The sequence below is a fragment of the Aplidium turbinatum genome, chromosome 3, assembly GCF_918807975.1.
Source record: "Aplidium turbinatum chromosome 3, kaAplTurb1.1, whole genome shotgun sequence".
In the NCBI taxonomy this organism is placed as follows: domain Eukaryota; kingdom Metazoa; phylum Chordata; class Ascidiacea; order Aplousobranchia; family Polyclinidae; genus Aplidium; species Aplidium turbinatum.
In genome coordinates, this window is record NC_137474.1 from 17856894 (window position 1) to 17872414 (window position 15521).

General features: G+C 38.6%; 1 protein-coding gene across 1 annotated transcript in view; it reads right to left on the reverse strand.

Annotated features, from left to right (window-relative positions):
* Nucleotides 1-7198: 7198 nt before the first annotated feature.
* LOC145767100 (uncharacterized) overlaps nt 7199-15521 on the reverse strand; it is a 39506-nt gene continuing 31183 nt past the window's right edge. The window contains exon 2 of the mRNA XM_082578854.1: nt 7199-12885. Coding sequence (XP_082434980.1) covers nt 12521-12885 — 365 coding nt within the window. The 3' untranslated portion in view covers nt 7199-12520. The remainder of the gene's footprint in view (nt 12886-15521) is intronic.

Genomic DNA, 15521 nt, shown 5'->3' on the forward strand with positions numbered 1-15521 from the left:
TAAAAATCTAATTTTTAGAAAAATTTATTTAAACGTTTGCCCAAAGTTAGAAAAACCTGGAAATTTCTGCAAAATGTGACAAATCAGGCCGTATCTTTAGGTAGCCATGGTTGGAACCATAAAAACTGCCACCAACAAGCAGAGCAGCTTATTACCATGCTCTTCGTGCACGTCATCAAGCAGTGACGTTCGGTGGCTTAAACCGTTGGGAAAGCAACTTGGAAATATGCTGCAGCAAGGTAGTAGGCACGAAGGGCGTAACCGTCCGGCGAAGCCCGAAGGCGTGTTGCCGAAGGCAACACTTCCAGCGGGGGGTCTGGGGGGCCTCCCCCAAAAATTTTTGAAAAACACTTCCAATTTGGTGCGCTCTGAGAGCATTTCCAAAACAAATCAAAAATAAAAATCTGTCAAATTGTGCTTCGCCTATCTCGTGATCATACATCCATTTAATGTTTAGAAGTCATGAACAATCTTAATTTTAACGTTGCAGGACCAAAATCCTGTGTTAGACATGGAATAATAGTTGTCTAAATGTTTAATTCGTCATGAATGTTCATTCTCAGATATTCAGTTAAGCCTACACTACAAAAGCTAACACTTAGGCCTAAACATTACAACCGCAAGCAATTTGTACAAAAAGCTGGATAAGTTTGCCTCCTGCGTATAGAAGCTTAACAAACTAAATATTGCATCCGCACCTGAACGTTCATTGGCGAAGTAACGTTATATCAACGCTGTAAAAAGGGCAAAGGCATGACTATGAAAGCTAGTACAGTAGGCTAAAGTACATGGCGAGGAGACATCAAAAAACAGCAACAAGCTTTTTGGCATTATGATGCTGTGCGTTTACCGTGACGAGATACCATTCTGACGAGTTAGTCTAGTCGCTCTAGCGAATGTACACATTGACGTCACTGGGAAAGCACAACTAACCTACCATAACCATAACACATCTGATTGGCTAAGCAGCTGGTGACGTTTTGCAAAACGGGTGAGGATTGGTTAAAACGAAGGCGTTTTTTGACATTTTTGAATCTGGGAAAACAAGTTTGATAGTTGCTTACCTGGAGCCTCAGTGATTGTTTCTGACAGAAGCGTTTGCGTCAATTGGCATTTATAGGCAAGACATGCGGTTTGGTGAGGACTTAGACAACTCACAAGCGTTACGAGTAATTCTAGTCACGAATACAGTAATTTTCAAGTTAAAATAGACGTGATAAAAATAATAAGTAAACCTAGAATTCAGTCATTATATTTTGCGTAGTTTTTGCTAAGGTAAGCACTGCTTTCCTTGCTTTCCCTCACAGATCGTCACTGAAAAACTGCCACCAACCAGCAGAGCAGCTTATTACCATGCTCTTCGTGCACGTCATCAAGTAACCATATGGAAATTGTTAAGCAATTTACCGGTCATTTTGCTAACTTATTTACCGATCAACATTTTTTCAGTGTTGTGTATTTTAATGTCAAAAATATGTCAATATTGGTTTGAGAGTAATTCAGGATAAAATATTCCAAAAATTATTATAGATTCATCAACTTTTAAATTTCTACACTTTACAATTGGATTTAATTTTCCACATTTATAGAGACTTGTTGTTTGTATATTGAGTTTTCCAAAATCAGTTTGAGGAGTAACTTCGGATGGAAAATTGTATGTTTTTTCGTAAGCTCTGGTTTAACCATGGAATAATTCATTGCATGTCACTCCTCACAAAAATCCACCAAGCTAAAGCCTAATGGTGGATTCCGCCTTAGGCTATAGTCCGTATTTAATAACTTCAAATGTGACTAATAAAACTTTCTGTTTTTGTGAACCAACCCAGCAAACTGTCCATTTGAAGCGATTGACTGTCTCATATCATTACTATAAGAATTCTTACTCAATGCAACAAACAGGGGCAAGCTGGGGTAAGATGATTACGGGGGCAAGATGATCACCCCGGTTTATTTTCTTTTAAAATGCAGCTTTAACACAATGCTGCCAGGTAGTGGCAGCTCTACCAAAGCGCCATTTTATATGTAACTTTCAGCCATTTTAATTAGACTAGCTGTTTAGGACTTGTGCTGAAAAACGTGATTTTGATAGCTAAAAGTAAAATTGCGAAATCACAAAAAGCAGGTGATAACGTTGTTTTTGAAGAATGTCAGAAAAGCGAAAGTATGCGCATCAGGTAGGGAGTCAATTCATAATTTAGCCTTGCTTCTTACAGCTCGTTAGTATTTTTAAGTTTCAGTAGAGTGCAGTTGAAAGTAAAATGTTTGGCATGGGGCAAGATGATCACTTGTGCGTGGGACAAATTGATCAGGGTGATCACCTTGCCCCACTTGAAATAATTTTGGACAATATAATTCTGCTAGATTGAGACTAATTTAAATGAGTGGATTTACATAAGTTAAAATTGCTTGCATTGTTCCTGGTTAACCTCGTAAAATTCCATAAAGTGACATCTCCCTGAATAACTGCAATTTTCTTGCATATCTTTTGATTTAGGCCTACCATACTTCATAACATAGTTACTTTTTCTGAAAGAATTGGGCTATGGTACGCATTGGTACGGGTATATAAACGAAAAACTTATCATGGGAATGCTTCTTTGGAACGTCTTTTGCAAGCTTCTAAAGCGGTTTCTGAAGGTTCTGAGTTTAACACGGCAGCAAAGCGATATGGTATTGATCGAATGACATTGAAACGATTTATAAAGAGGCAAACGCAAACATCTACTGATCAAAATATTTTGACTGGACTTACTCACCTTGCAGATATCAAGAAAGTTTTGCATAGCACTTATGAAGCTGACCTAGCTGCACGTGTTATCAAACTTTTAGATATGTATTTTGACATTACTCCGGACAAATTTCGGAAACTTGCCTATGAGTTTGCGAAAGTCAATGGCATAGCAATTCCAGCTGCATGGAACCAACATGAAAAAGCAGGAATTGAATGGTTTAGGTCATTTCGAAGCAGACACAGTTTGTCTGTTAGAATTCCAGAAGCAACATCAGTTGCTCGTGCTACTGCTTTCAACAGCCGTGTTGTAAATCAATTTTACGACAATTTGGCTTCTGTACTGGACAAGCATGCTTTTGAGCCACAAGATATCTACAACTGCAACGAAAGTGGTTGCCACACTGTGCAGACTCCAGGGAAAGTGATCACTAGAAGAGGTCAAAAGAGAGTTGGAGCTATAACCTCCCGAGAACAAGGAGAATTAGTTACACTGGTGTACACAATAAATGCGCTTGGAAATGTCCTGCCCCCAATGTTTATTTTCCCCAGAGTAAGGTTCAAAAATCACTTTTTGAATCTTGCACCCGGTGGATCTTCCGGTGTTGCGTCCAAGACAGGATGGATGAAAGAAGACATTTTTCCAACATACCTAGAGCACATCAAGAAATACTCTCGCTGTTCCAAAGACCATCCCATCCTACTAATCTTGGACAACCATGAATCACATACTTCATTGGCCTCAGTTGACTTTGCTAAAGAAAATGGTAAGTTATAACTCTTCTCACAATCCCACCGCCTTCAGCCACTAGATGTGACTGTTTTTGGACCTTTTAAACGTGCATATACTACTGCAGTGGATGGATGGATGCGAAGCAATCCGGGAAAAACGGTGACAATACATGATATTCCTGGATTAGTAAAAGCAGCTCAAGAAGTTGCAATGACTTCTCGCATTATCGTTTCTGGATTTAAAAACACGGGAATATTTCCATTTAACCGTGATACCTTCACTGAAAGCGATTTTGTTTCCGCAGACGTTTACGATCGACCGCTTCTTACACCTACAATTGAAGATCTGGCAAATGAACCTGGCACATTTGATGCAAATGCTGAGGAAAGCATAGCTGATCTGGGCCATCGAGATGGGGCTGAGAATACTGAAAACCCGTCTACTCAATTTCCAGAAACAACAAATCCTCAATCATGCTCCTCCACCATCACCATGTCTCCACAAATAGGAGATCATCAGCCATGCTCCTCTACCATGACTCCGCATACACCAGTACATGATCTTCTTCCTTTGCCCAAAGCTCCACCACGAAAGAATACCAACAACAGGAGAAAAACTGGCTCTACCAAAATATTAACAAACACTCCAGTGAGAAATGAAATTTCGAATGCGAACATGCAACGAGAACAACGCAAGAACAAGCCCAAACGAAGAAGAATTCTAAACAAAATTTCAAACAAAAATGCTAGACCCCCTCCACAAGAATCCAGCGACGAGGATTGCAATACAATGCCAATTCCTTTTGCCGATAGCTCTAGTGACTGCGATTTAAGTGATACAGAAATTGTAGAAGGAGACTTCATTGTAGTAAATATTACCGGAAAATCGAGAGTAGTTCCATATATCGCGAGAATCGACTCTTTTGAAGATGACGAATACGAGGGAGTATTTTTGAAGAAAATCCAGAGCTTACCAGGAAACTTTGAAAAGCTTCTCTTTGTAATACAGTAGAATTCGCCTATAACGGCACCTCTAGGGGATTGCAAAAAACTGACGTTATAGCCGAATTGACGTTATAGACGAGCTACAGCAAACTATACCAAAACTGTCTCTTGATTAAAGAAAGAGGTGTATAATCCAGTCAGGTACACTGTGTACCACCAAACTGACAAAAGTCACGCAGAAAATACAGTAAACAAAAGAATTGTTTAAAAAAAAAACCTACAGCGAAAGGTACAGGAAATTTGCGCAATACAGCTCGTTACATTCAGTAGTAGAGAAGTTAGTTGTCACGTAGAGAAGTTCATTGCACGTACGACTGTTGCTTTGAGTTGTTTTGCTGTAGAGCTGCTTTTTACACGTGATAGTTTTTCACGCGGGAAAAAAAGTTAATTCAGTTAATTAGTTTATACAGTAGCCTACTGCACGTACAACTGTTGCTTTGAGTATTGTTTAAAGGTCAGCTGTAGAGCTGCTTTTTACACGTGATTGTTTTTCATGCGGGAAAAAAAGTTAATTCAGTTAATTAAAGTCCCTGCTGCGAACGACGTAGCAAAATAAAGGGAAGACATTTTGCAAGCAGCAGCAGCGCTAACTGGATTACGACTGACCGTTCGTGGTGAAGGTGATGCCTTAAAGTGACGTTATAAACGAACAAAAGACGTCCGGGGACCAATAAAGGGTGCTGTTATATGCGAATTGACGTTATAGGCGATGCTGTTGTAGCCGAACTACAATGTACGCAAAAGATAGGAATTCTGCCGGGACCGAGCGAAATGTGACGTAATAGGCGAATTGACGTTATAAACGAAGCCGTTATAGGCGAATTCTACTGTATAGTGCTTTATTCACAAAAAATGATATTGTTCACAAATTGCCGTCACCTCACTTCAGGAGTGGAAGTGAGAGAAAATCACACCAACTGTATTTTAATGCCAACCTGTCCGCATTTAATTTGTAAAAATTTTGTCTAAGATTCTCCAAGCAGGGCCCAACTATAAGGGAAGCACATTTATGTTTGGGGTGCAGAATAAAAATCAACGTTTTTGTATAGGGAATATCATGAAATCAGATGATTAACATTCCTAAATTAGTCTTTGATTGACATTTGTGCATGCTACTGTAAAGAAGTGGGTTTTGTTCAATTGTACCCTATGATACCCCCTTGTATAGTACCTATGGCCCTGCTGTTGAGCAATGTGCCGTGTGTTTGAATGTTTTTTGCTGTTCGTTTGAAAGATTCTTTTGCAGTTCACATATTGCATACCAAGCGTTGTTTTTCATAATGTCAGTTGCTTGCCTTTTCAATTTGTGGCTACACCAAGTTTTTTCTATTTTTTGATAATAAATCCCACCTCACAGAATGCATAAAATCTATGATCACCTTGCCCCATATGTGTGATCAATATTACTGGGGCGAGATGATCATCTCGTCCACATTTTTTCAAATAGCTATAGAATGTCATGCTGTTGGCTTATTATGCAAAGCATGCTACCATTAGATGCGCTGATGAACACATACTTTTGTAATGCTAAGAATTTGTAAACATCTTTTAAACTTTGGATTTTATTGAGATTTAACCTTAGCCTACGATGATCATCTTGCCCAACCTTACCTATACCTGCATCATTTTTTATTCAGATCGATTTCGCTATGGCGAAATCAATTTGCGATTAAAAATGAGGCTGGTAGGCTACTCTGTTTGTTGCATTGAGTAACAAGTCGTATAATAACTTCAAATGTGTGTATTTTTTTACCATAATTCTTATATGAAAGCGATTCAGCAATAAATTATCTTTCTAATGAGGCATAAAAAATCAACTTTAAACGATTTCGAATTTTTGACCTATGGGAGCTGCAGCCATTATGGAAAAATGGCCAAACTCACTATTCCCAAAGTGGAATCATGGGGCTTTTTTTGGTGACTCCACATCACCAATCGAACCTCCTGACCAGGGCAGGATTTAGCTGATGGGGGGCCCGGATCACTTTTAGATCAGGGGGCCCCCGTGCAAAAACCACCTTTACAGTAGCCTACCATTAATCCAGCACTGCACAACATTTTGCATAAACTTCAAAGGCTGAAAAAAAAGATAACACATTTTTTTCACGTAGGGGGGCCCTTCAAAAGTCGGGGGGCCAGGGGCACGCTCATAAATCCGGGCCTACTCCTCACAATGTTTCAGCTCAATATTATTTTTTTCCTGGTCAAAGCATTCAGCGACTGGACTATCAATGTATGAAAGGTTAAGCGCCCGACTCAAGATCACGCAGCGATGGTTCGACTCTCAGGGTTTGCGTTTGAACAATGCATTTTGAAAAATGCTCTTGGCAACAAAATTTCTACAACAATCGGAAAACTTCAATCTGCCAATCTCAGTAACCGGCCCTGCGTCAAAACTTCAAAAGCCTCTAGTCTATAAGTATGCGGAACTACCAGAAATAACCTATCAAGGCTTTGTCATTCGTTCTTCGCCGACGCACGCTCCATCGGCCTGACACTACAAAGACAGGCGTGTGGGTGCGCCCCAACCGTCTTCGCACGGGCGTCGGGCCAAAGACTGGCTGCTCTCCAGTAGCTTTCCAGTGTGGTCCTGGAACATCGTGAATCTGGGGTGGTGAAAGGATAGATCCTCAGCCCCAGAGGCTCACACGACGGGGGACGTACGGATATTCGGAGGACGTACGGATAATGTAGCCTAGTGTATATTTCTGACACGAATTGTAGACAAACTGCTACACTTTCCGTGAACGATGTAATGTCACGGCAAAGAAAATATTGAATTGAAAAAGCAATGCTAAAGCATGTTTGCATATACAATCACTGGCGGAAGTCACAAAAAGAACATTTCAATCATTTGTAAATACGAAGAATGTATCCTCATCGATCTGTGAAATGATAACGTATTGAAAGTATGGTAATGGAAATAACAGAAAGTATTTTAACAGAATTTGTTTAATTCGTCAAACCGCTCAGTCATTTTTTTAGTAGGCTACCAGCAGAATTCCTATGTTTGGTAAACTTTTGAATTCGTTTGAGTCGTCATTGGCAGATTTGATTCACATTTTCCAGAGGTACTCACACAATTATTCGTTACTGCAGCACTGGCAGATTCAACGCGCGATACTTCAAACAAACGATGATTCTCAGGTTAAATCGCCACGTGGAAACCTCGTTGCAGTTGCGCAATGGGCGAAAAGTGAGCTGCGTCATGCAACTGCGATCACCCGGATAGCAGAAAATATGTTGGCTATGATTTACCAAATCTCAAATTTAAATGGACAAATTCGAGAGTCTACACTTTTCGTTGAATCTATGTAAAAATGATGGATTTTACTGTCTGGGTTAGTATAACATTAAAGTGAGTAATTCCAGTTTGAACAAATAACTGGGTAAGCTTTTTAATACTGACACTGTTCAAAATTAGATTGAGTAACTACACAGTTTCAGTGTTAAAAAGATTAACAGTTATATATGGAGCTGCACTTTTGCGTTTCATATTAGTTTTGTTGCAAAGGGAATTTATAAAAACTGAAGTCAAACAAAAGATCTTAACTTAATGCATGTAAGTAAAGTCAAGAAACGTTAATGCGTCAAATACGGCAATGACCCCAATCTTTTAGGATCCGATTAAAATCCGATTAACCCCCCTTCCCCACTAGTTACGAAATAATAAAATAATCCGCGATGAAACACGAATTATTGCAGATGACAGTGACAGGTTTATCTGCCTGTACAATTGATGAGTTCGTCTAGTTTCGTCACTTTTTTTAACTCCATAAGATTGACAAATTAAACAAATTCTACTGTAGTTGATACAAAACTGAAGAACGTTCTTGAAAAACAATGATCATCAATACAGTGCAGGAAAATGTTGGAGAAAGGGAGAAAACAACATGATGCTATTTGGGAAATCAACGGTTCGAAACGCCGATGACGTTACCCAGTCTGACTGGAAGGTACACATAACGCACTTTATCAATCAGCTCAAACGTCATCAATGTTTGGAAAAAAGCAACGTTCTACAACATACAATAAAAATGAACATTTTTCAATACTATCGATTTCATAACCGATAAGCAAACCAAGACGACAAAGATGCGAGTTTCAAAGGGACGGTTTTCGTCTCACTAGATTAAAGAATTACAAAAACCCCACCCGGACGGATGGTAAGACACTCCAGCAAAGGCGTTGACCCCACAATCACTAGTCACCTGTGGTCAACCAGATTGTTAAAAATGACCCAAAAGGCCCAACTGCATTCCTGCAGACCGTGGGAAACCCCACATCAAATCAGCTTCCAGAAAATCTAGACATTTTTTCACCTATGTCCTGATAAATTGGTGCAGATTAACACAATTTCTGAAAAGCTATAGCAGCACAGACCACCTTCACTAATACCAATAACAACGGTCACCAACTTTTACGCTGAAAGCAAAACTTGTAATCACATCTTGTGAGAGGAACTTGGGGGAATCAGAAGATAAGGCTCTCATCACACTAAGCCTTCGGCACTGATGAGAATAGGATGGCCAGTTACTTTCTCTCGGCCGCCTTTAATTCAGAAATTATGCCCACCCACTTTATCACACTCTGGGTAGAGGTGAGCGGTGTTTATCGACAACCAGCTTCAGCTGGGCGTCAAACCAGGTTTGCATTATTGAGCCACCGCCTTATCCACTGAGCCACTTATGAGAAGACAGAATATTTGCAAAGCGGTGAGTAATTGAAACAACATTCCAGTTTGCTAGAACAAAAGAAAATGAACAGCTTCAATTAGTGTACAGCTTCAATTAGTGTCAACTTCAATTAGTGTACAGCTTCAATTTGCGTGCATGTTAGCCTACAGGCACTTTTTGGACAAAAGTGTTTATCATGCAAATATTAGTGCTATACAGTCCATTGATTTTCAACATGGTCCAGGTGAACCACTGGTGGTCCACCTGAAATTTCTATTGGTCCACAGAGAGTTTTATAAATCCTTGATAAAACGTCCTTCAAAATTGTATCATTTACTGCAGTAAAATGTAAGGACTGCATACAGATGATTGTACAGTATGTCAGCGTGACGAAATAATCATGTTTACTTTGTGATTTTTGATTGATTTTTCTGAAAATGCTAGATAAGCATAGGCTCAGCAGTTATTGAACTTAGTTTACTAGTTGACGAGTAGGTTATTAAACTGTTCAAGGAATAAGTGGTGCTGGCAGGCCGGCAGGCCTAATCAATGTTGCTGTATATAATTGTTGTGGTGTTGTCGGTGCATGAAGATTGCGCTTCTTTATGGTACAAAGTTTCTTTAGGAGAGTAGACCTATGAATGTTTCACTGAATGTTAATTAAATTATTTTATGAATGTTATATTGTTTCAGACGCTAAGTTAAGTATTCTGCAGTGCTTTCAAATTAACGAATGCCAAAACTGAGACATTACCAGGATGATTTTATCATGTTTGGTTTTGCATCTTTTGACAGAAAACTTAAGTGCCTCGAATATCATGTCATGCTGACAAACGATTCTATGAAGTCAAGCTGTAGCATCATCAAAATTGCAAGCATCCATCATTTGTTGGTAAAGATAAGGAATATTTTGAGAGAATAAAGAAAACACATCCACAGCCAGTCAAACTATTCGACTTTCTCAAAAAGATGAATACTGCAAATACAAAGACACTCAAACCAAGTTATTTGTCTCATACCGGTATATTATTGTTATATTTATTAGTCTCTGAAATTCTTGCCAAGGTTGGAGCACCTCAAGTTAGTGGTGAGAAGCTCATCAAGCCGGCTATGTTAGCCTGGGCAACCAAGTTTTGGGATAAGATGCTGCATCTGCTCTGAGTAAAATTCCTCTTTCGAGTGAAACCATTTCAAGGCAAGATGAAATGGCTAGTTTTGTTGAGGATTAAATAGTGGAAATTCGGCGCAACACTAAGTTTTCTATCCAGACTGACGAGAGCACGATTCATAACCAAGCTATCCTTCTTGTCTATGTCAGATTCATCTATGAAGATGATGTAAGGGAAGAAATGCTATTCATTAAAAGTCTGCCTGAAACTACAACGTAATGCAGTATTGTAATGGTAAAGGCATTCCGTTGACCAATTTGATTTACATTGCATTGGATGGAGCTGCAGCCATGACTGAAACTGAAAGAGTGAAAGGCTTTGTTTCTAGAATGAAATCAGTTGCTCCTCACATATCCCATGTTCATTGCATTGTCCACAGACAGCATTTAGCTGCTAATAATATTGGAGGAGACATGGAAGAAGCACTCAACGCTGCCATACATGCGATTAACTTTGTGAAAGCAAACTCAGTGAATGATAGGTTATTTATGAAATTCTGTGAAACTAAAAAGTTCAAAAAACTCTTGCTTCACACAAAGGTGAGATGGCTGTCAAAAGGCTTGAGTCTCGAAAGACTTGTTAATTTGTGGGAACAAGTAACCACCTTTCTCAAGTTTAAGTCTCAAATGGCTGGTTTCAACTACAAAAAGCAAGCTTGTTAAGCATAAGAAATTATGGAAAAACTTGAGACTGCTGAGATAAAATCAAAAATATTCCGCCTTAATGATATGTTTAAAATAGTGAATATGCTGAACGTGGAGCTGCAAGGCAAAATATCAGACTTGGTGACCTGTGGTCAGAAGATAATACGGTAGGTTACATCGAGAAATTAAAACATTGGAAAAAACAGTTTGAGAAAAAGAATATGTTGATGTTAGAAAATTTCAAGAAAACTGATCCTACATTAGAATGCATTTTTGCATGCATTGTTCATCTTGAAGGTCTTCGAGCAGACTGAGAGAAGATTCGAGGATCTTTTGAAGATTGATCATCCACTCTGGTTTGTAGACCTTGAAAATTATGAGCCGGGAGATGACAGTGCCAAGTTGGCCGAAACGCTACTGGACTTAAAAGAAGATATGAAACTAAGAGGAAGAGTTAACAAGGAAGGGGTATTTGCCTACATCTTGATAAAAGATTTACACCCAAATGTTTTTCAACAAGTAGAAGCAAGCATCATTGCCTTCCTTACTGCATGGATGGATGGTGGAATCTGGTTTTCAGCTGTACTAGATGTTTTCAGTAAAAAAAAAACAGATTGGACATCAACTATCAGATTAAGACTGAATGGTTTTGTCAAAACAGATTTTGATTTCTTGTGCCAGAAACAACAAAGCCGAGTTAGTCGCTATCACTGTGAAGTGTGAACTGTTCTAGTGAAACAATATGTGGATGCCTTTGGGTTTTCTGACCTATGTGCAATACAGTTTCAACTAGTGGGGTTCATGAGATGTCAACATAGGAAAGTGGTCCATTGGGTATTTTAAAAAAAAATATGGTCCATGGGCCAAAAAAAGTTGAGAATCACTGAGTGCATGCACAATTCGAATGCATTGATTAATAATTAAGAGGAAAAATTGACGATAAAAATCCAATTCAATGATCACCTTTGTAACAAAACATCATCACATGAAGATTCTCTGCTATGATACAATTTAAGAAGGAGGTTCTTTATGTGATCCTTAATGATGTATACTTTAGAAGAGATAAAAATTAAAACACTGTTCTTGGGTAAAGTTATAGCCAAGACGTGACTGCTGCATGCTTGAATAAAACCATTGTAAAATTAATCGCAGTGAGGATTGAATAGGTAAAGCCGAAACATTTAATTACAAGAATATGGAATATGAATGGCCATATCATTCATTGCAAATGACAACTGTGACATTACCATATCCTTGCAAAACAATATCGAATTACATAAACAAGTCAGAAAAAAGGTTGACAGGAAGACAACCAAAAGGCATGAAATTATGATAAATCATCTAGGCCTGGTCGCAATAGATTAACGCTATCATAGTTAAAAATTCTATACCAACAGAAAACATCAATTAAACTCTGCGCTTTAAAAATTAAACGTATACGGAAACTGCTTATTTTCAAAACGTTGACAAGATAGTAGGTCAATGTTAATGGGAAAGTTCAAGGAAAGGTTTGTTATTTCTACATGATGAACCTTATTGGCAACAGTACTTTAAATCTTAGCTTGGTTATATAAAAGCACGGTCGGTGCCTTGTCCCTGTTGACGTTGTCTATTGGTTTCTGGATATGGTTGCACATCCGATGGAGATTGAGTATGGACTTGTCTTCCTTGCGACGGTTGTGCGCGCACATCGGCGTCAGGTTGGCTGTAGTGCGACGGTGGTTGACGCCAATCGTTGCCAAAGTTAGGGTGTTGTGATTGGCCACTTTGCTGTAGCTGAGCACTTTGAGAAGAATGGGCGCTTGTACCTCCTCCTGGTTGGGGATTTTGTTGCTGTGGGGCAGTGCATACTATCTTTGTTCCAACAAACATAGTCATGTTTCTCGCAGTGCCAATAGTCACCTTCTTTGGTACAGCCGGAATAGGTGTCGCTGTGAAAATACAGCAAATTTCAAACAATAAACTAAACTTTAAAGTGAAATTGCATATAATATATACTGTAGCCCAGGGGTATTTAAAGTCCGGTGTACGGGCCAAATTCAGCCCGTAATACTATGCAATGCAATGCCCGCGATGTATGGCCAGCGTGTTGTTGCAATGTTATTTTTGGTAGGCAGACACACAGAAATGATACTAATTCAACTTGAATTTTTTTACATTAATGAAGATAGCATTTTCTCAGACAATAAATAGTCCGGCGGGAAATGTTAAAATCATTATTGCGTCATAATAGCAAAAAACTATTATTCGGCCCAACAAACTTTTTTTTTTGTCAAAAGGCAAGGCACGTGAGAGTCATTTTTGAGTATGTCAAGGCCCCTGATTCCGAAAATGCACTTAGTTTTTTCGAATTGGTTTTAGTTTTCAAGATATTGACCAATGAAAGCATTTTTGAAACCGTTGCCCAAAAACGTCTAATCGGCAAACTATTTATTTTCAGCCCTGTTTACCATTAAGATATCATAATTGTGTTTGTCTAATTCTATTGGTTGATTGGTTGTAGGAAACTTTAAAACACAAGTAAGGGTTGAAATGAACTACGATTTATCAAAGGAAGGCATGAAAATGGTTGTCAATCAGTACATCACCAGAAAAATAGCCTGAAAATCATGTGTTTATTAATGCAGCTTTGAATTCGAAAAGGTAAACGTATTGAAAGTGATTTCAAATGAAGATTTATTCTTAGTCTTTGCTAATGCCTACTCTTTGCTGCGCCCATTTGCATGCCTCACCAGATAAATACTCTGACTTCATAGACGCTGTACGAACAGCATAAAAAAAATCCCTAGAGGCTGTAGGATACGTTACATCTCTGGTCTAAATTCAGACTCAGCAGACCTCTATGAAGACTATAAAGAACACTTTCAATCAGACCCTTTCTCTCACTTTACAATTGAAGCAGAAAAGATCTTGTCAGGACATGGAATTCAGACACCCATTATATGACCAAACTCTAGCACTCAGGTGACTGAAGTCAAGAAAAAGTTTCCTTGCTTCAGTTGTCCCATTGGGTCAAGATGAGGTCGCCGCCAGTGTGCGGGTCCAACTGCAGAAAGAGGAGCTGGCAGCCGGGTCCAGCAGATCGGCCAACATAGAGCTCTTTCCCATAGACGGCCTTCCTTTAATCTGGGAGGCAACAACCATTTTCCCCCTTGGGTCTGCTACTATTCGGCGAGTCCGATTCGGCTAGTCCAATTTTTGAAAGGAAATTATCGGGTACCGTAGCCTAATTATAATTGCCGTTTTTACATCGTTTTAACGTCGCTAAACCTTGAAATCGTGCAGAAAGGAATAAAAATAAAATGTTTGAACTATTAAATTAAAATTTGTCATGTCAGTTCAGTTGTTTTTATTTCTGACCATCATATCAAAAACAATACACGTCAACATAGCAAAGGTGTAGACAAACGTAGAAGCGACAAAACGCGAGCTTTAAAACGTGCTTGTGACCGAAGTAAGTTATTGAGTTGAAAGAAATTTGGCATGGTCGCAACACCTTCAGAAAAATTTAAGATAAGAAGGAAAAATAAAAAAAAGAAAATGTTACAAAAAAAAATCATGTTTATGTGATGTCTATAAGTTAGTACTTTTGAATAGTTAAAATGATAAGTTAGGATCAACAAGTGTGTGGCGTACAGCTTGGATTGAAAGGAAACTATCGGGTACCGTAGCCTAGTTATCCCGACCAGCAAAAATTTGTTTCAAGAACCCAGTTTGCCTAACAGTTCATTGAAAAAAATGAAAAGGCTAACCAAATGTGTGGCCTACAGCTTGGATTGAAAGGAAATTATCGGGTACTGTAGCCTAGTTATCCCGACCAAATCATCCTAATCGTCCGTTGCATTCACTCCTCAAATCGCTTGATTAGACCTGATATCTTCTGATTGTTTTTATCGTTGTGAATAACGGTACTTTCAAATTCTTCTAACTTGTAACACTACCATTGTATGTAAAGTTGTAACAGTAGATAGCCTATTTAGTGAGATTTTAAACTGATGACATCCAAAGTGGCTCTCTCTGTGACCTTTGTGCATTTGCAGTTTGTGTATTTTTCGTTGTTTTGTTTTGGATATGGACAGCCTTGTCTGACGCAAATAAATAATAATAATTATGTGAGCAAACATTTTAATTCAATAGTTCAAACATTTTTTGCTAAATCTCATTTTCATTTGTTTTTCTTTGTCAGAATGCAAAAGAAACGATATTGTGGAATAAAATACAAAATTCTCTAAATAAGCAGAAGGCGTTGTTGGATTTGGAATTTTCTAATAGTTGAGGATTCAAATATCAATTCAATTTTATTTTTCATTGCTGGCGCGATCATGTAGAGAACGATAAAGTAAACACACGAATTTTACACCAACAAAAGGAGAAGATGACAAAACCAAAAAGTTTAAAGTATGCATCAGTAAAACAGTGTTTGAAAAACATAATCTTAAAAATACAACGTGTCAACGTATCCTAGTCAGCAAAAGTTCTCTTTTCTACATGATTTTAACGTTTAGCGACGTCAAAACGATGTAAAAACGGCGATTTCTGCTGGTCGGGATAACTAGGCTACAGTACC